Consider the following 21,670-nt stretch of genomic DNA (forward strand, 5'->3'; position numbering starts at 1 on the left):
ATATTTGACTTTTAATGAAAAAGGATTTTTTTGTCTTTGATCATCGATATCTCAGCAACCAATAATCGCATAGAGTTTTAAACACTGTAAAAAAAAATACTGCAATATGTTTTTACAATTTTTTGTAAAAAACATTACTTGCAACATTGATTTAAAGAAAAGAAAAAAAAAGGGAAATTTTTGGAAAGGTATAGCACATCTCGAGAACGATAAGAGCTAGAAACTTGAAATTTGGTACATAAGTTACTTATAGGAAGGGGACGCAGCACAAAACATTTGGTAAAAATCGGTCGCACCATTCGGTCGCAAAGACCAAAAATCGGCCGTAAAATTATTTAGAATCATGAAATATACCTTAATAAACAGTGAAATGTAATAAAATAATAATAATAATAATAATAATGGGTACCGAACTAAAAAAAACTGCATCCCAGATTCGAACCCGCGACAACTATGATCTATTTTGCTTGTAATCTGGCATTTGACACTAACGCAAAGGTTACACTGAATTATTGTCGTTATTAGGATATTTTCCAAATAAGTATGATAAGGAAAGTCGTGTTCACACCAGATTTTTTATAGTCTAATGTACGCCCAATAGCTTTAAACTGTTTTTTCGGACCGGTTGATGAAAATTTTACAAAAGAATTAAAGAAATTAATTGTTTCTGAACATTGTATAATCTTCATCAAAATGAAAAAAGCATTTTTCCACGTTTTTCTACAATTTTGCATGTTAAATTAAAAAAAAAGTTTCGGTATTACGTAATTCTAAGAAATACCGAGAGAAAAAAATGTATTTTTTTAATTCTTTTTTTGGTCCGCGGACTTAGGGAAATTTTCATTAATTAAATCAATACATCGTGAGCTAGCTCCAGTTTCAAAAACTGGAATAAATTTTCTGCAAGATGTTTTTACGATTTTTTGAAAACAAAAATTACTTGCATCATTGATCTAAAGAGAAGAGAAAAAAGGAAAAAAGTAGTTTTTTTTCACCTTTTTTACAATTTTGCATGCTAAATTTAAAAAAAAATTAAAAAAATTATATTTTTAGAAATGTAAAAATATCAAAAACCAATTAATTGCATTAATGAAAAGTTGATATCCCGAAGCTGTATTCAGTACGATCATTCACGCAAATTTTCAAAAAAAGTCTTTTTTTTAATGTTTCCGATTTTTTTTTCAAATTTAAGAGTAGTGTATTATTTTTCAAAACTCAACAATTTGAAGCATTTTGCAACTTTGAAAGTGTACTATTTTTTTGAGACTTTTTATTGCTTAGGTATGTAATTTATTGATTTTTTCTTTTGTACTAAAAAAATATATTATTTTTAATTTTTAATTGAACAAATATAGGAAAGAAGAAATTATTTTTTGACATAATTGTTCTCAAGTCTTGCAAGTCGGCGCCCATAGCTTTTAATCTTTAAAAAAAATTAAACTCAACAGTTTGAAGCACTTTGCAACTGAATACTATTTTCTTGACAATTTTTATTGCTTATGTAATTTATCGATTTTCTTCTTTTGTACTATTAAAAAATATATTGTTTTTAATTTTTAATTGAACAAACAGTGAAGAAAGAATTGTTTTTTTCGCGTAATTGTTTTCAAATCCTGCAAGTCGGCGCCCATGGCTTATAATCTTTAAAAAATTTCTTTTTAATGCATTGTCATAAATAACTCTAAGGCGCCTCGACCTGGAGTCTCCTCCAGGATTTATTCAGGTGACGATAAGCAACTCAAAATGCCCCGATTTGAGTACCTTGGCGAAGGCAACCGCCGGGAATGTGTCCCAGGCGAGTTCATGATCCTCTCCTCTTTTGCCTAGCCGTTGTCCTCGGAGTATCCTGGCGGCAGTGGCCGTGGCTACGCCCATTCCATCTCCCACAAACAACACCACATTCTTGGCATGTGGCCGGCGGTCGCTAGCATATTGCAGTCTCTTCCGCAAAGCGATTCGAGCTTGTTCGTACCAATATTCCTGGTCTGAAACAAGAAATTACCCTGTGGAATGGAATGCATCAACTAGAACATCTTAGAACTTGATTCTGTGGTTGCTAGATGCAAGATCAAAGCTGCGATTAATTCATACCAGAAAAAAAAATATGAAAATGTAGTGTTTGCATTATTTTCTATTTGTGATACTCAAACAGAATTAATTAAAAATGCTTGAGGGAGAATTGCAGTCAATCGAAATGGGAAAATATCTCTCATAACACAAAAAAAAGTCATGTCGTGACAACTTGACAAATTTTATATCATTTTGTTCGTCGCAGTGAAACAAATCAAATGCACTAAAAAAAATCTCAAAAAGTCCACACACTTTGAACTAAATAATTTTCAAATACTTTAACATTAAAAAATCATTACTCAACAACTATTAGGCCAATTTCTTTCAAATAAAGACCATTCTAAAGGGATGGACTTGCTCTTTAGAATGATAAAATTTGAAATTGAATATTAGCAAACTTTTCTTCGAACAGTGTTCGAAGAAGTTCAAAGTAAATCGGAAAAACCCTACTAGTAAATTTTTTTTCTTTATCACCATCGTGAAGAGCATCTTTTTATTAGTAACAACCCAAATTTTAGTAGTAGTTTTTAAGATATGATTTTTTGAAGTTAAGGTTTGCACCATATAGGAGAAATGCATGTTAATCTTATTTAAAATTGCATTTTTATAAAAGTATTTGTTTTAAGACTTTTCTTTTGCTTAAAAATGGTCAATTGCACCTTCTTTGTTCTAATTAGAATAAACAAAAACTGTTTGTTTACTTAAAACAAACAAAGAGTACCTGCGTACTAATTAAAGCAAATAAAGAGTTTTTTTGTTCTAAAAATGATCACTGATAATTGAGCAAAAAGTATTTAGAAGTTTAAAATAGTAGCTTTAAATATAAGAACAAATCTTTTTCAAATTAAATCACTTTCCATTCAGATTCCAACTTGTTCACTTTGTTCTAACTTTCTAAACTTTTTATTGAAAATGTTCTTAGGAAATGCTTTCTCATCACTTTCTACTGATGTTGAATGCAATAAGTCAGTTGCTTCGTGTGCAACTGTTATCACAACAACTACTACCTACAAGCTAACTGAAGCTAATCCTAGAATGTACCAACAGAAAAACATCATAAAAAATCAGTAGAATTAAAAAGATACATGAGGTAATCAAGGAAAACAAGAAGAAGTTATAAGAAAATCAAAAGAATTCAGAAAAAAATTAAGACAATACAGAGAAAATCATGAGAAAATCATTCATTTCGTAGAAGACTGGAAACTTGAAGCTGTAAAATGGATTTTTTAAATCTAAATACGACCATTTCTCATTGCGGTATATACAACATTTCAAAAATCATCAAAAAATTTAAGAAATTTTTTGAAATAGTAAAAAGTTTTGAAGTTTTTGAGATAATAAGCTCAAACCTTATCCATGATGAAAATCATAATGAAATAGGTAAACTAAAAGAAATCTTGAGAAAATCAAAGAATTTAGGAGAAATCAAAGGAAATCAGAGGAAATTTTGAGAAACTTTGAGAAATGTGTAGAAATCAAAAGACCAAGAAAAATAAAAGAAATTATCAGAAAATCAAAGGAAATCATAAAAAAACAGAAGAATTAAAAAGATACATAAGGTATTCAAGGAAAACAAGAAGAAGTTATGAGAAAATCAAAAGAATTCAGAAAAATCATTCATTTCGTAGAAGACTGGAAACTTGAAGTTGTAAAATGGATTTTTTAAATCTAAATACGACCATTTCACATTGCGGTATGTACAAAATTTCAAAAATCATCAAAAAATTTAAGAAATTTTTTGAAATAGTAAAAAGTTTTGAAGTTTTTGAGATAATAAGCTCAAACCTTATCCATGATGAAGATCATAAGAAAATAGGTAAATTAAAAGAAATCTTGAGAAAATCAAAGAATTTAGGAGAAATCAAAGGAAATCAGAGGAAATTTTGAAAAACTAGGAGAAATGTGTAGAAATCAAAAGACCAAGAAAAATAAAAGAAATTATGGGAAAATTAAAGGAAATCAGAAAAAAATAAGAGAAATTAGAGGATTATTTCGAAAATGTTCTGAGCAAATGCTTTTTTATCACTTTCTAACGTTATTGAATGCTTTTGAAAATTTGGATTACAACTAATAAAAAAATGCTCTACACGATGCTAATGATGAAAAAAAAAATACTCTTAGGGTTTTTCTTAGATTATTTCGATTTACTTCAAACTTCTTCGAACACTATTCGAAGAAAAGTTTTCCAATATTCAATTTCAAATTTCATATCATCATAAAGGGCAAAGCCATCCCTTTAGAATGGTTTTTATTTGAAGGAAATCGGCCTAATAGTTATTAAGTAATGATTTTTTAAAGTTAAAGTATTTTAAATTCCTTTAAATTAGAAAAAAATTAGTTAGTTCAAAGTGTATTGTCACGACATGACTTTTTTTGTCGCCCAGTGTAATCGAAACAGCAAGATATATTTTAGTGTCACAGCAGCATGAATTTATGTAGAGTACATATAAAAATTTATGGTTCTTTCAAATGTGTAAAATACAAAAAATGCACGTTTTGTTCATTATTTATCGTTGTTTATTCAACACATGTTTACAGGACTCGATCGATTTCTGACGGCAAATATTCAAATTCATTAATTTAATTAATAAACTCGTTCAACCAAATCCTGAATTTTTTTTGAGACACCCTTAAGGCTTCACATATTTTCATTTTTACGCTCAATTAATTTGTTTCGAAATAAGAACTGGTCGACCAGAAAACTCAATTTAAAGTTTTTTCATTTTTATCCATTAAAAAACATTACGGCGAGTTATTGTGAAAGATTATCGAATCGGTTATACTGAACAAATCCTGTCAGAAACATCTGTTTAAACTTTTGATTGTATTCGTTAGTAAATCAGAATTTTTAACTTTTCTAAAGACATTATCTTTGTTTGCCGTTGAAACATTATACAATTTATTAGCATAAAACAAAGTTACTTGTTTTCAACTAAGTAAGTGTAAATAAACTCCGTTTCTGGAATAGTTAGAACAAAGAAAGCTAAATTTCTTGTAAACTTGTTGTTTCTTAACCCTTCTAGAGTTCCATGTCAACAAGTGCAGCACAACTTGAAGCGAAAATTCGAAGCTTTTTACTTAAAAGAGAAAAAAATTGCTTCATATTTTATTGAAGATTCCCTGAATATGTCACTTCCATGTCACATCGACGCTTTCGTATCATTTCCTCGCATTTTCTGTCCATGCATTATTTATGTGCGTTCTTAAAGTCCAACGGCTTTTATAGATCTTGGGATTTACTTGTAAAACGTCACATCTGTTTAAACTCCACCACTTTGTGCAAAAAAACGATGTAATTAGAGTGGAAGAGGAAACGTCGACAAGATTCGATTTAATGGACTAAACGTCGTACATAATCATGGTTTTGTACTTCCCCAGAAGAAAATCGCACATAATCCGCTAAAAATTGCCTCGATATTAATAAATGACAAATAAAAAACCACTCGATTAAAATAACCCAAAGCTGCTGGATAATTAAATTTGAACAAAGCTTGTCTTGTAATTAGAAACTTCCAAGTCGTGCAAACACTAAAATACTAATATTCCAGTTTTAATCTCTTTGTAACTAACTAAGTAATGTTATTAAATTAGTACAATTATTGTTGGAACGTTGCACATCCTGTTCATTTGGAAATTGAATCGAAGCTTCTTGGAAAAATACTTTGCACCTCAATATTAGCTTGTTTGAACAGTTTGCGTATTAGTTAGATTACATTCGAGATTACATTTGCATGTGAATTCGACAATAACCGTGGAATAATGAATGATTCGCTTAAGAGAGCAGCAACATTGAAAATTAATTGTTTGATGCTGAAATAAGCGCTTTTTCATTGCCTCAATCTGCATAATATCACCATTTCATAAATATCCGACATCTGATGAAGAGAGAAACTCAATGAATTTCTGATGCATAACGTGAAAAAATTTTTTAATGATGAAATGTTTCATTATTCACACAAAACTAGTTACATACTGTGCTTGTTTTTCCTCAAAACCAAGTTAAATTTGTTTAAAATTTCATTTCTTGCATTATTTAGCATTTGCACTCTGATTCGATATTGGGGAGAAATTATTAATTAATTTTTAAAAACATGCCGGAATGTGTGTAATCTATTGTGAAAAATTTGTTTCGGATTGGTCTCCAGCTGTGCGAAGAAAATCCAATTATGTAGGCAAATTTCGAATTTCAACGTAATAAAATTTCAGAGATTGTTAAACGTTTGAAAATATTCACCTAATTTATTTTTTTTTCAAATTTAAACTTTTGATACTTTCAGGATTCGTTTCAGCAAAAATGGGAACTGTAATGCTGTATGTAAATCGATGTCAACGAAATGTATTTGCCTTCAGAACTGATACTGCAAGGAAATAGAAGGATAAAGTGGTAGGAGTTATATTGTATGATACTCGGGAAGTAAGTAAATGAAGTGATTGTTTTGAATGTCTTATCTGAATTCTCTCAACTTGAGAGGCGTCTTGGGGAGATACTTACATTCCTTGTACTCAAAACAACTTAATAAACAATATTAAAATAAATATTTGTAATTGAAATTACAAAATCATTTTATTTGCCCATAATTAATATTAAAAATCTAATTTGGGAAATTAGTTATCGCAACATTCACAATTTTAATCAGAAAAAAATCATTACAACATTAAAAGAAATCACAGAAAACCAAAACAATCAAGAAAAAGTAAAAGAAATTATAGGAAAATCACAGGAAATTTTGAAAATCTCAAGAATCAAGAAAAATCAGAAACAATCAAGAGAAATCATCCGTTTCATTGCAAATTAAAGTATCAAACAAATCAGAGAAATTTATAAGAGACATTAGAAATAATCAGAGAAAATTAGACGAAATTATAAGATAATTAGGAAATATCGGAGAAAATTAGACGGATTAAAAAAACATAAGGGAATTAAAGAAAATCAAGGTATTTCAGAAAAAAATATGAAAAAATCGTTTATTTGTTAGCAAATTACAAAAAGTCTTGAGAAAATCAAGAAAAATGAGAGAAGACAAGACGAAATCAGAAGATATCATTGGGGAATCAGAAAGAATCAGAAAAAATCAAAGAAAATCATAAATTACAAGAAATCTTGAGGGAATCATTAGGAAATGAAAAAATCAGAAGGAAACACAATAAACAAAAAAAAATCAAAGAAAATTAAAAGAAATCAGAAGAAAATCAAAGGAAATTTTGAGAAATTTAGAGAAACTCATGAGAGAATCAGAGAATTTTAAAAAAAATTAAAGGAAATCAGAAAAAATCAAAAGAAATTAGACGAAATCACTAAAATTATTAGGGAAAAATCTAAAAAAACCATTCGTTTGTTAGCTAATTCATCATAAAAAATTAGAGGAATTTAAGAGAAATATGAGGTGATCAGGGAAAATAAGAAGAAATTATAAGAAAATCAGAAGAAACTAGAAAAAATATTAAGACGAAATCAGAGAAAATCATGAAAAAAATCATTCATTTGATAGAAAATTATGACTGACTATTATGAGAAAATTGTTTATTTGTTGGAAAATTAAAAAAGCCTTAAAAAAATGAAAAAAAAATCAGGGAAAATAAGACGAAATCAAAAGAATTCATTAGGGACTCAGAAAGAATCAGAAAATAAGTAAATTAAAAGAAATCTTGAGAAAATAAAAGGAATTTAGGAGAAATAAAATCAAAGGAAATCAAATCAAAAAAAAGGAAATCATAGGAAATTTGGAGAAACTAAAAAAATTCAAAGAAATCATGAGAAAATTAAAGGAAATTAGAAAAAATTAAGAGAAATTAGAGGAAAAATTCATTTGTTTGTTAGCAAATTAAAAGAAATCTTGAAATTATCAGAAAAACATCATAAAAAATCAGAAAAATTTTAGGTAGTCATGGAAAACAAGAAGAAATTATAAGAAAATCAGAAGGAACTAGAAAAAATATTAAGACGAAATCAAAGAAAATCATGAAAAAAAATCATTTTGATAGAAAAATAAGAAAAATTTTGAAAAAAGCAAAAGACATCAACGAAAATAAGATAAAATGAGATGATGTCATTAGGGAATCAGAAAAAATAAAAAAAAAGGAAATCATAAAAAAATCTTTTATTTGTTACCAAATTAAGAGAAAATCTTAAGAAAAGAAGTGTGAAAATTTTTTGTAGTATCATCAATTTCCTTTTTTTCAGTTTGCTAACCCAAACTGAACAATATTTTTTTTAGCCATTAGCTAAAATAAGTAAGTGAAGTGATTGTTTTCAATGTTTTATCTGACTTTAACATGAAAGACGTCTTGAGTAGGTATTTACATTGCTTGTACCAAAAACAATTTAATAATCTCTGTAACTGAAATTACAAAATCATTTTATTTTACCTAGCGCATCCACCATAATTAATATCTAAAATCTAATTTGGGAAATTAATTATCGCAACACACACAATTATCACGTTTTGTTTGAAGTGAATAAAAAAATACTAATTGAGTTTAGATAAACTATCAAATTCGTTAACAATTATTGCTGATGTTGCATAATTGAAAATATTGAGGATTATATTGTCCAACAAAAACCAATTTTCAAATAATTCTGTTAATGTGTTTTGTGTGTCATTTTAGTAAAATCTAATTTAACTTTAATTCAAGCAAGTTTAATTTGTTTTTATTGCCAATCTAGGATTGTGTATTTATATTTTGTAAGCAATTTCCCGTGTCCATTCCGGTAGACTTCAAGTTCATTTTATTGAGCGATGATATTTCTGTCGTTTCGCTATGGACTCTAATAACTAAGGCTCGGATTATATGCGCGAAAAAATCGTAAAATATGCGCATATAACAAAAATATTAAGAAATATGCTCCAATATGCATCGATATGCAAAATTTTGAACAAAGTATTTATTTTTTGAAAAAACTAATTGATGAATTATAAAGTTCTATAAAAAATGTGATGTTTCATAAACAATAAAATTTTTCGAAATTTTTGTAATTTTGTTTTTGAGTTCTACAAAAAAAATTATTTTTTTAAACCCACCAAAAAAAACATTTTCCTCATGAAGGTCAAGATCTAAGAGATTACAACTATCTACTTTATATTCAATTATTTTTTTTACATATGTATATCGCAATTTAGACAACAAAAATCGAATAACTCAAAAACAAAACAAAATTTTATTCTTTAAAAAATCATTTTTTTATATTACTTTAATTTATATTAAGTATTATTTTTTGGAATAAATGATTTAAAAAAAGCGCTTGGTTCAATACTTTATATTCACCCAATATAAAACAAATTTAAAGAGGAAACACTCAGCAGGCTACTAATTTTTTGAGTTTGGTTTACGAATTACCGGTTGTTTTCTCTTTAAAATATTTTGTAATCGGATCATTTTTCATAAACGGACCAATTTTTAACTTGAACTGAAATGTTTTATCGGAAATTAGTGATTTGGAGAAAATATGCACAAAGTTGCCAAAATATGCAAAATATGCATTTTTTGTTTGGCTTATTTTAATTAAAAAACATTAGATATCCATAGAAATTTTGTTGATATACCTCTTAATAACAAATATGCTTTTTGCATATAATCCGAGCTTTACTAATAACTGTTTTTAACTCAAGCAAGTACAATAAATTCGACAATTAATAGTGGAAATAAAAGGAGCACTCGACGATGAAATACAGGGTGTTCCGTCTAAACCCCACTTTAGAAGTGTTAGGAGTTGGAATAATCGTATTTATTTGAAAATTGGTATATAGCCATAAACCATTAAGCCCTCCTAAATGAAAATATTTTCAAGATGGCGGCACTTCCGGTTATACCGAAAGTCGGTCTCAACTTTCTTATTTTAAATGGAAAGGTATATTTTTAACTGCGTTTTTGGATTAACCGGGTTATTTTAAGGGAGTTTTCATCAGCTTTCCCTATACCTAAATTTAGCCATTTTTGAAATATTTGGAGTTTCAAAAATTTTTGGATCTGCACCTTCCACATTAAAAATCGGTAACTCTGCTATTTTTTAAAATTTTGAATTCATTTTTCTGGTGTTTGAAAGAGAAAGTTTAGATCTTTCTTTCGGTGTTTTCAAATTTTGAAAAAAAAATTAACAAACCAAAAAATTTTAAGATTACTTTTGTAATAATTCAAATACCCATAACTCAATTTTTTCAAATGAAATACCCCAATTATTATTTTACTAAATAAAAGAGAATTTAAATGTGCATTGATCTGTATTAACATTCCCTATACCTAAATTTAATAATTTTTAAGATATGGTGACTTTTTGTTGAGACTGCCGAAAATCTGTTATTAGCCACATTCGTTTTCGTATAGTTTGCCATGGAAATAAAAAATGTCAAAATTGTTTCTCAATAAATGTCGACAGTGACTTATTATTTGACAAATAGTGCCAAAATATGGAGAGTCAAGCTACTCAAACTTAGATTTAATTAATTTCTTTTGTATTTATGGAAAGTGTAACAAAATTATGATGTCGTTCATTAAACAAAAATAATTTTTTTACTTGTTAGCTTTAAATAATGATCGCATGGTAGAACCTATCAATAATAATTAAGTTTGCATAACTTTGGCACTTTTTGGCAAATAATAAGTCACTGTCGACGTTTACTGAGAAACAATTTTGACATTTTTGATTTCCATAGCAAACTATGTGAAAACGGGTATGGCTGTAGTCTTAAAAAAAAGTCCATAACTTGAAAATTATTAAATTTAGGTATAGGGAATGTTAATACAAATCAAACGCCAGAAAAATGATCAAAGCTTTCTCTTTCAAACGCCAAAAAAACGAATTTAAAATCTTAAAAAATGGCAGAGTTACCGGTTTTTAAAGTGGAAGGTGCAAATCCAAAAATTTTTGAAAAACTAAAAAAATTTCAAAAACGGCTAAATTTAGGTATAGGGAAAGCTGATGAAAACTCCCTTAAAATAACCCGATTAATCCAAAAACGCAATAAAGACGGCACACCCTGTATATGAGAGAATTTAGTGCAAATGTACCTTCCAGCTCAACATTTTAAATGAATGTTGGAGTGCTGTGTACACACTAGATAACCGAGGAAATTATCGCCCCGGTACAAAACATCTAATAGAATTATATTCTTCATGTCTTTAGCTTTACTTGTTCCGGAAGAAAAGCAGTAGCGCGTTCCGTGCCAGTAATCGGGCAAGAAGCCAGAGAAAATAGCAAACCGACAAAGCTTCATTTACTTTGATGTTATATTACCGTGAATGGGGGCGAACTACGACGTGATTTTTACGGGGATATTTTCACAAAAACGCGATTTTTAATTGAAACTTAAATACAAACAAAACAATGCTTCTTTTGGAATTCTTCATCGCGCTCCTTACTTCAGGCTAAAAGTATTAAATTCACCGTCTCCAACTAATTCTCTCTTAAATTTAAAGTGCTTTCTGTAGTTTGCTACTCAGAAAATGTAAAATTCCTTGGACCTTTTCGTTGTTTCAACAAAAACTTTTCAATTAAACTCTTACCTGTAAACAAATTTTACTCAAAAGTTTCATTATCGGAATATTGATTGTTTTAATTTTTGTATTTTTGTGTGTTTCCGACATCAGAACAGAACAGAAATAGCAGTTTTCATGCTGCTAAAAGTAAAAGTTCTCAACTTTCGTAGTAAATTAATTAGTAAACAAACAAACAAACTTAAAGCAAAGGAAATTTAGAGAAATTTAGAGAAAGACATAAGGGAGTCAGAGGAATTTAAAAAAAAAATAAAGGAAATCAGAAAAAATCAAAAGAAATTAGAGGAAATTACTAGAAAATCAGGGATAAACAGAAAAAGTAAGGCGAAATAAATGGAAATTATTAGAGAAGAAAAAAATTCTGAAAAAAAAACATTCGTTTGTTAGCTAATTCATATACAGAATCAGAGAAATTTAAGAGAAATATAACGTGATCAGGGAAAATAAGAAGAAATTATAAGGAAATCAGAAGAAACTAGAAAAAATATTAAGACGAAATCAGAGAAAATCATGAAAAAATCATTCATTTGATAGAAAATTAAGACTATTATGAGAAAATCGTTTATTTGTTGGAAAATTAAAAAAGTTTTGAAAAAATCAAGAAAAATCAGAGAAAATAAGACAAAATCAAAAGAATTCATTAGGGAATCAGAAAGAATCAGGAAAAAATCGAAGAAAATAGGTAAATTAAAAGAAATCTTGAGAAAATCAAAGGGATTTAGGAGAAATCATAGGAAATTCGAAGAAACTAGGAGAAATTTGTGGAAATCAAAGGACGAAGACAAATAAAAAAAAGAAATCATGAGAAAATAATAATAAATAATAATAAAAGTATTAAATTCACCGTCTCCAACTAATTCTCTCTTAAATTTAAAGTGCTTTCTGTAGTTTGCTACTCAGAAAATGTAAAATTTCTTGGACCTTTCGTTGTTTCAACAAAAACTTTTCAATTAAACTCTTACCTGTAAACAAATTTTACTCAAAAGTTTCATTATCGGAGTATTGATTGTTTTAATTTTTGTATTTTTGTGTGTTTCGGACATCAGAACAGAACAGAAATAGCAGTTTTCATGCTGCTAAAAGTAAAAGTTTCCAAGTTTCGTAGTAAATTAACTCGAGTAACAAACTTAAAGCTTAACTTTAAGACGCATGAAATCTTCGATCTATGTGGGCATTGTTGAACTTATTTACAGAATAAACAGTTTATTTAGAAATTTATTTTTAGTACTTTTCACGAGATTTATTTCGGAGCATTAAGAAACGTAATAAAGTAGGCCAAAATTGCATTTTGCCCTCTACATTACTTCCACTTTTGATAAGCAAGTATTTTAGAATAAATCTGTATTTTCACCTAAAAAGTGTGTTTTTCCCTCGTGAAATATATCACTGTTGTCACACACACACCACAAAACTGATACACATTTGAAAGTGACGACACTTCTCTCATTAAAAATCAAGGGAAATCAAAGGAAATCATATATTACAAGAAATCTTGAGGAAATCAGAAGAGCAAAAATCAGAGGCCATTTGGAGAAACTAGAAGAAATTTGTAGAAACCAGAAAAAATTAGAAGGAATCACAAAAAACAAAGAAAATCAAAGAAAAATTAGAGAAATTTAGAGAAAGACATAAGGAAGTCAGAGGAATTTAAAAAAAATAAAGGAAATCAGAAAAAATCAAAAGAAATTAGAGGAAATCACTAGAAAATCAGGGATAATCAGAAAAGGTAAGGCGAAATAAAAGGAAATTATTAGGGAAGAAAAAAATTCTGAAAAAACCATTCGTTTGTTAGCTAATTCATCATAAAAAAATCGGAGGAATTTAAGATAAATATGAGGTCATCATAAAAAAATCAGAAGAATTTAAGAAAAATATAAGGTGATTAGAGAAAATAAGAAGAAATTATAAGAAAATCAGAAGAAACTAGAAAAAATATTAAGACGAAATTAGAGAAAATTATTCATTTGATCAAAAATTAAGAAAAATCTTGAAAAAAAGCAAGAGAAATCAAGGAAAATAAGATGAAATGAGAGGATGTCATTAGGAAATCAGAAAATATAGGAAAAAACGGAAATAAAAAGAAATCATAAAAAAATATAAGGTGATCACGGAAAATAAGAAGAAATTATAAGAAAATCAGAAGAAACTAGAAAAAATATTAAAACGAAATCAGAGATCATTTGATAAAAAATTAAGACTATTATGAGAAAATCGTTTACTTCTTGGAAAATTAAAAAAGTTTTGAAAAAATTAAGAAAAATCAAAGAAAATAAGACGAAATCAAAAGAATTCATTAGGAAATCAGAAAGAATCAGGAAAAAATCGAAGAAAATAGGTAAATTAAAAGAAATCTTGAGAAAATCAAAGGAATTTAGGAGAAATCATAGGAAATTTGGAGAAACTAGGAGAAATTTGTGGAAATCAAAGGACGACGACAAATAAAAAAAATAAAAGAAATCATGAGAAAATAATAATAAATAATAATAAAAGTATTAAATTCACCAACTAATTCTCTCTTAAATTTAAAGTGCTTTCTGTAGTTTGCTACTCATAAAATGTAAGATCTTTGGACCTTTTCGTTGTTTCAACAAAAACTTTTCAATTAAACTCTTACCTGTAAAGAAATTTTGCTCAAAAGTTTCATTATCGGAATATTGATTGTATTAATTTTTGTATTGTTATGTGTTTCGGACATCCTATTAGCTGTTTGTTAACAGAAATAGCACAGTTTTCATGCAGCTAAAAGTAAAAGTTCTCAACTTTCGTAGTAAATTAACTCGAGTAACAAACTTTTAAGACGCATGAAATCTTCGACCTATGTGGGCATCGTTAAAGTAATTTACAGAATAAACATTTTATTTAGAAATTTATTTTTAGTACTTTTCACGAGATTTATTTCGGAGCATTAAGAAACGTAATAAATAAGGCCAAAATTGCATTCCGCCCTCTGCATTACTTCCACTTTTGATAAGCAAGTATTTTAGAATAAATCTGTATTTTCACCTAAAAAGTGTGAGTTTTTCCCCGGTGAAATATATCACTGTTGTCACACACACACCACAAAACTGATACACATTTGAAAGTGATGACATTTCTCTCATTAAAAGCAAAGTTTATCCAAAAAGGTGGGTTTCAAGCAAAGACCCGTAAATCATGACGTTTATCTAAGGTTTCAGGAACAGATTAGGACAAGTCGGATGCTGTTTACGAACCAAGGGTTAGAAAATGTCAAATTTCCATCCTGTGCTTGACCTATATGAAAATGCGTTGAAAAGGGCAAAGTCTGTGTCATGCGAAATAATTTAATTAACCAAAAAGAGAACAAAGTCTGTGAAATATTAACTGAATTATAAACACACCATCGAAATTTGCTCCAAAGTTAAATTGATGCTATTTCATAATTTGGCATGCTTCCATTTTGTAGCGAATTAATCAAATGTTTGACGACAATTTTTATTTTTTATTTTTGAGGCGTTCACAGAGAGATTATCTTAAAATTTATGATGTTTGCAAAGTGGGAAATTCAAGGAAAGAAAATTGATCAAAAAAGGGACGCTTAACGATGGTCCATGTTTTTCACCAACGTCCGTTCTTTTTATTAGGGTTTTATTTGGTTTTCATTTTCACACTACCAATTTAGAAACAGCACTGTTTTCTTTTCCTTTTCTCAAAGATCGTACGTTTTTATAACACATCATTTGTAATTATGGCTTTTGCTCTTTATTTTTGCTTCATGTCAGATAATTTACTCTTGAAATAAGACGGCTTAATTATCACAATATACAGGGTGTTTCGTCTAAATCCCACTTTAGAAGTATTGGGAGCTGGAATAATCGTACTTATTTGAAAATTGCTACATAGCCATAAACCATTAAGTCCTCCTAAATGAAAATATTTTCAAGATGGCGGCACTTCCGATTATAGCGGAAGTCGGACTCAACTTTCTTATTTTAAATGGAAAGGTATATTTTTTATTGCGTTTTTGGATTAATCTGGTTATTTTAAGGGAGTTTTCATCAGCCTTCCCTATACCTAAATTTAGCCGTTTTTGAAATATTAGGAGTTTTTCAAAAATTTTTGGATCTACACCTTCCACTTTAAAAATCGGTAACTCTGCTATTTTTTAAAATTTTGAATTCGTTTTTCTGGCGTTTGAAAGAGAAAGTTTAGATCTTTCTTTCGGTGTTTTCAAATTTTGAAAAAAAATTAACAAACCATAAAATTTTAAGGTTATTTTTGTAATAATTCAAATACCCATAACTCAATTTTTTCAAATAAAATACCCCAATTTTTATTATACTAAATGGAGGAGAATTTAATTCTGCATCGATCTGTATTAACATTCCCTATACCTAACTTTAATAATTTTTAAGTTATGGTGACTTTTTGTTGAGACTGCCAAAAATCTGTTATTAGCCACATTCGTTTTCGTATAGTTTGCTATGGAAATACAAAATGTCAAAATTGTTTCTCAATAAATGTCGACAGTGACTTATTATTTGACAAATAGTGCCAAAATATGGAGAGTCAAAGCTACTCAAACTTAGATTTAATTAATTTATTTGTATTTATGGAGAGTGTAACAAAATTATGATATCGTTCATTAAACAAAAATAAATTTTTCTTACTTGTTAGCTTTACATAATGATTGCATGGTAGAACCTATCAATAATAATTAAGTTAAGTATTATTTGTCAAATAATAAGTCACTTATCGACGTTTATTAAGAAACAATTTTGACATTTTTGATTCTCTAGTAATAAATTTTCTGTAGTCTTAAAAAAAGTCCATAACTTGAAAATTATGAAATTTAGGTATAGGGAATGTTAATACAGATCAATGCACAATTAAATTCTCTTCTATTTAGTAAAATAAAAATTGGGGTATTTCATTTGAAAAAATTGAGTTATGAGTATTTGAATTATTACAAAAGTAACCTTAAAATTTTGGGATATATTTTTTTTTTTAATTTGAAAACACCAGAAACGGGATCTAAGCTTTCTCTTTCAAACGCCAAAAAAACTAATTTAAAATCTTAAAAAATGGCAGAGTTACCGGTTTTTAAAGTGGAAGGTGCAAATCCAAAAATTTTTGAAAAACTCCAAATATTTCAAAAACGGCTAAATTTAGGTATAGGGAAAGCTGATGAAAGCTCCCTTAAAACAACCCGATTGATCCAAAAACGCAGTAAAAAATATACCTTTCCATTTAAAATAAGAAAGTTGAGACCGACTTCCGGTATAAGCGAAAGTGCCGCCATTTTGAAAATATTTTCATTTAGGAGGACTTAATGGTTTATGACTATGTATAAATTTTCAAATAAATACAATTATTCCAACTCCCAATACTTCTAAAGTGGGGTTTAGACCGAACACTGTATGAAACCTGGAGCATAATTGCATGCAAGTTATTTTCTAGAGTGAAGTGAATTTAAACCTCTAAGACGGCAACAGCTTTCGTTGGCCTGCACTTTGTGCAAACTTTGTGTAAATTCCCGGCATGTTATACACATAATTGCAATAATTTTCTAAAGCACCCTCCACAAATATCTATCCTATTACACTTGCAAAATTTTCATAAACAAACTTACATTTTTATTAAAATGTTCTGCTTTCTCTCTTTGATTGAATTGACCTATTTTTAAACCCGATATATTTGAAATACATCTCACATTTCGTCCAGATGGCTTTATCGACGACCTCTAAATCGATGTATAAAAGATAGGCTGTATAAAAACATACAGAGAATGGGTTTAATGCTTTCCCAGAAAAACATTTTCTTTTTTTTTTTCACTAAGAGCTTTTACAAAAAACAAAATTCTACACCTGTTTTTTGAAATTTGTAAAACCCTAAATCATGAAATATTAAATTTCACGTGATTAACACAAACCAAAAACTAATTTCATTAAACATGGGTAAATTTAATCAATATTGTGTGTGTGTGACTTTATTAAGGGATGTAACATTTGCTTTGTAAATTCGTTATTGAGAGCGTGTTTATGATATTAACACACATCTTTCGCAGTAGGGCCAACACTTGCTTTGTTTATTTTACAAAACGATGAATGCAAGCTGTTACAATGAAACTTTGATTAGCCTCACCCTCTAGGTTAGAAATACGCTGCATTTTTATCGATTGGGAGAGAAAAAAAGTATTTAACTCGCGTGTATTGTCGTCATAACTCAGAACATCGCTCGTTGAATAAATCTTTTTTCGAACTGTGTTAATTTTCTTGCCAAAATCCAACGTCAGAGGAAAATAAACATTAAGAGAAACGATGCCATGGCAAAAACAAACAGCGATTTTAACTGAAAAACAAGTTGTTAAAATCTATATACAACCTAAAAACATCGCGTTTTTTTTATCTCAAGCAAATTGGAATCATTTTTATTATAAGTAAACATTACGTGCCCTATTAATCCCAATGGAGAAATTTTTTAGTTAAGGAAATGAACTGAATGGAGATGGAATAGAAAGCACTCGATTAAGGTCGTGTTTTTTTACCCCAACAATAGATGCGGAAATTCTGGGATGTTAAATAGCAAAACGTTACAACGTTTCCAATCTTGCACCATTCTGCACGTACTTTAAATTACGCGATCTGGGATTTTCAAACCGATTTGCTCTCCAATGATCATTATACAGAGTGTCCAAAAATAATTAACCAACCTCAAAATTACAAACTCTAATTTTTGTTACCATAGTAACGTATATGTTACTATAGCAACTATACCAAGTTACTTGCATCTGCGACTCGTCTAGGATGGGAAACAGGATTTTTAAAATAAAATTTCTAAAGAAAAATCACTAAAAGATTAGAAACAATCATAGAAAACTATAACAATAAAAAAATCTTGAGAAACTTAGAAAAAATCAGACAAATTTAAAAGAAATTAAATGAAATCAAAGAAAATTGTAGGAAATCTTTAGAAAATTAGAGAAAATTATTAAGGAATCAAGAAAAATCAGAAACAACCAAGGGAAAACATACGTTTCTTTGCAAATTAAAAAAAAGTAGAGGGATTTAAGAGACATAAGAGATAATCAAAGAAAATTAGATGAAATTATAAAACATTCAGAAAATACCGGAGAAAATAAGACGAAATCAGGAATAACCATTAGTAAACCAAAGAAAATAAGGAAAAATCAAAGAAATTTAGGAAAATCGTTTATTTCTTGGCAAATGTAAAAAAGTCTTGAGAAAATCAAGAAAAATCAGAGAAAATAAGACGATACAGAAGATATCATTTGGGAATCAAAAAGAATCAGGAAAAATTTATTATAGAATTAGAAATAATCATGAGAAAATTGGTAAATTAGAAGAAATCATGAAGAAATCAAAGGAATTTAGAAGAAATCATGAGAAATCAGAGGAAATTTGGAGGAATATGAAAAAAATCAGAATGAATAACAAAAAAACCAAAGAGAATTAAAAGAAACTAGGAAATTTTAAGGCATTCTAAGAAAGACATGTTAGAAACTTAGAGAAAAACAAAGAAAATTAGACGAATTTAAAAGAAATTAAAGGAAATCAAAAAAATCATAGGAAATTAGAGGAAATCTATAGAAAATTAAGAAAAATTGGAGAAAATTATTAAGCAATCAAGAAAAACCAGAAACAATCGAAGGAAATCATCCGTTTCTTTGCAAATTAAAAGAAATCTTGAGAAAAACAGAAAAAATCTGAGGAATTTAAGAGACATAAGGGATAACCGAAAGAAATTAGACCAAATTATAAAGCAATCTGAGCAAATAAGACGAAATCAGAAAAAAACAATAAGGAATCAAAGAAAATCAAGAAAATTAAGATATCATCAAAAAGAATCAGGAAAAATCAATGGAAATCAGGAGAAATCATGAGAAAATTGGTAAATTACAAGAGGAAATCATTAGGAAATCAAAGTAGTTTAGGAGAAATTAGAGGAAATTTGAGAAAACTAGGAGAAATCTGTGAAAATCAGAAAAAATCGGAAGGAATCACAGAAAACAAAAAATAATCAATTTTGAAAAATTCAGAAAAAGGCATGAGAAAATCAGAGAAATTTAAAAGAAATTGAAAGAAAAAATCATTAAGGAATATGTTAGGGAGGAAAAAAAACAGAAAAATTATTTTTTGTTTTTTTTTAATTGTGTAAAGTTTGCCACCTGCATTAGGTATGAGTGTTTCCAACTAAATTAGGGCCGTCGTTAAACCCTGTCACAGTTATGTCGAGATTCACTCCAAATGACTAGAACGGAAATTAATTTAAATGCCAGTTCTCTTACTTAATTTTGAGTTTACAACTTTGACGAGAAATAAATAAATTCCTGCAAAATTGTCTATTTTGATTTGAATCCGAGCGATTTTCCTCGATAATTAATTAAATAAGTTGTGGTCGATTGCTATTGACACTTGGGGTGTTTTTCTGTAATGAATTTTACCAGGTTCGGTCATAAATACTGAAAAGGTCTGAACTTTTCTCAAGCTTGATTAAATCTTGTTTGTAATATACTTACCATGAATGGTATTTTGACTAACTGTGGCAGCTGTCCAAGAACACTGCACAATTACTGCCAAACTACACAAACACTGTATCCAAAACTTGGCCAACATTGTCTAAAAAAAACAAATTTTTGTCTCTAAAACACCAAATTGCTCATCACAGCGGTTGCAAACAGGTCCTCCCAAAATTTGATTAGTGTTAGTGTCTTCTGGGGATAACTAATGGCAACCATTCATTGTCTATCCGAATTCGGTGCACTGGGATGCTGTAATTAATAATTGCAATTAGTCAGAAATTGGATAAAAGCTAACATAACAATACACAATTGATTTTCTACAACAAACAGCAAATTTTAAATTGCACAAAAATTACATAATTATTTTTAGCCCGGATAAAAGAGTTTTAAAACTTTCCAAGACTTCTTTTGACCGCATATTATGGCAACTTTGTAACCCCTGTAAAGTGTTCAAACTTCACCAATAACTCGGATTAGCATTTTTAAACTAAACTCTCTTGATTTGCAACGAAAATGTATAATCTTTTAAGCCAAGTGTCGCGAATTTTTATAATGGAAAATACCACTAATTGGCTAAAAAACGAATGTTTTTCTAGAAAAAAACAACAAAACAAACACATTTTGGTGAGATCAAAAAAAAATGTAACTTTGAGGCGAAATTCCATTTTGGTGAATAATTTTAGTTAAAACTCACCAAGATGATGAATAAATTTAAATCAATCCACTTTTTGGGTGTTTTCAACGTGCGTGTTTCGTACCAAATTCCACTTTCGACTTGGACGGGGTTAAAAGCGCGAAGATACTGAGGGTGAAACAGGCTGAATGTTATGAGGGTGCATTGCGCCGGTCCGCACCCTGATGAAACCTAAAACATAACGACGCTGCCTCTGATGAGATATACTCCCAGAAAACGGAAAGATAAAGGCTCACAATGACAAACTAAGTGCTTAAGAAATTAGGACTTAAATGTCGAATACAATTGTGATTCCGTCGGTAATGGACTGAATTGGAATTGGCCGAAATGAAGGATTTTTTACTCATTCGGTGGCCGATTTACATTGAAATTTGTAAATAAATATTTACAAAAGAAATGGTTTCATTTATTAAAATTTGTTTCTATTAACAAACAAAAAACATTATACCAAATAAAATATGATAAAAAACTGTTACAATCAAGTGTCGCCAAATATTGTAACGAAAAGCGACAAAATTTTGTACAAACCAATCGAAAAATCAATAAAAATTGTGCAATTTTTGGACTAAATTAGGTCGAAAATGATAATATTTTTACCGGTTCAATTATTTTTGAACCTTCTTAGTAAAAAATTTTGCACAAAAAGGCTCAAAAATTACCAAATTAGATCGAAAATTATCCTACTTTTGAGATTTTTGAGAGCAAAAGCAGGGTTTTGAGCTAAAAACCTCTGTTTTTTTGCAAAATTTTGTCAAAAGAGGCCACAGAATCACTAAATTAGATTCAAATTACTGTTCTATTTTGGTCTGTTTTACTGGATTTAGTTTGGTGACCTAAAAATCTACTTTTTTCGAAAAATTTCATTCACAAACAAAAAGATCACAGTTTTTGAGTTAAAAGCTGTTTTTTGAAAGATT

The 21,670-nt window shown here is 28.8% G+C and overlaps 1 protein-coding gene across 1 annotated transcript in view; it reads right to left on the minus strand.

The window, feature by feature from the left end:
• Positions 1-20,903, minus strand: part of LOC123007274 (alkaline phosphatase-like) — a 44,366-nt gene extending 23,463 nt beyond the window's left edge. The window contains exons 1-3 of the mRNA XM_044402478.1: positions 20,754-20,903; positions 20,057-20,308; positions 1,762-1,985 (exon numbers count right to left, since the gene is read on the minus strand). Coding sequence (XP_044258413.1) covers positions 1,762-1,985; positions 20,057-20,153 — 321 coding nt within the window. The 5' untranslated portion in view covers positions 20,154-20,308; positions 20,754-20,903. The remainder of the gene's footprint in view (positions 1-1,761; positions 1,986-20,056; positions 20,309-20,753) is intronic.
• Between the last annotated feature and the right edge of the window lie 767 nt (positions 20,904-21,670).

This window comes from Tribolium madens, unplaced genomic scaffold, assembly GCF_015345945.1.
Source record: "Tribolium madens isolate multiple individuals breed KSU strain unplaced genomic scaffold, Tmad_KSU_1.1 Scaffold_3;HRSCAF=73;Tcas5.2_LG2, whole genome shotgun sequence".
NCBI classification, from domain to species: domain Eukaryota; kingdom Metazoa; phylum Arthropoda; class Insecta; order Coleoptera; family Tenebrionidae; genus Tribolium; species Tribolium madens.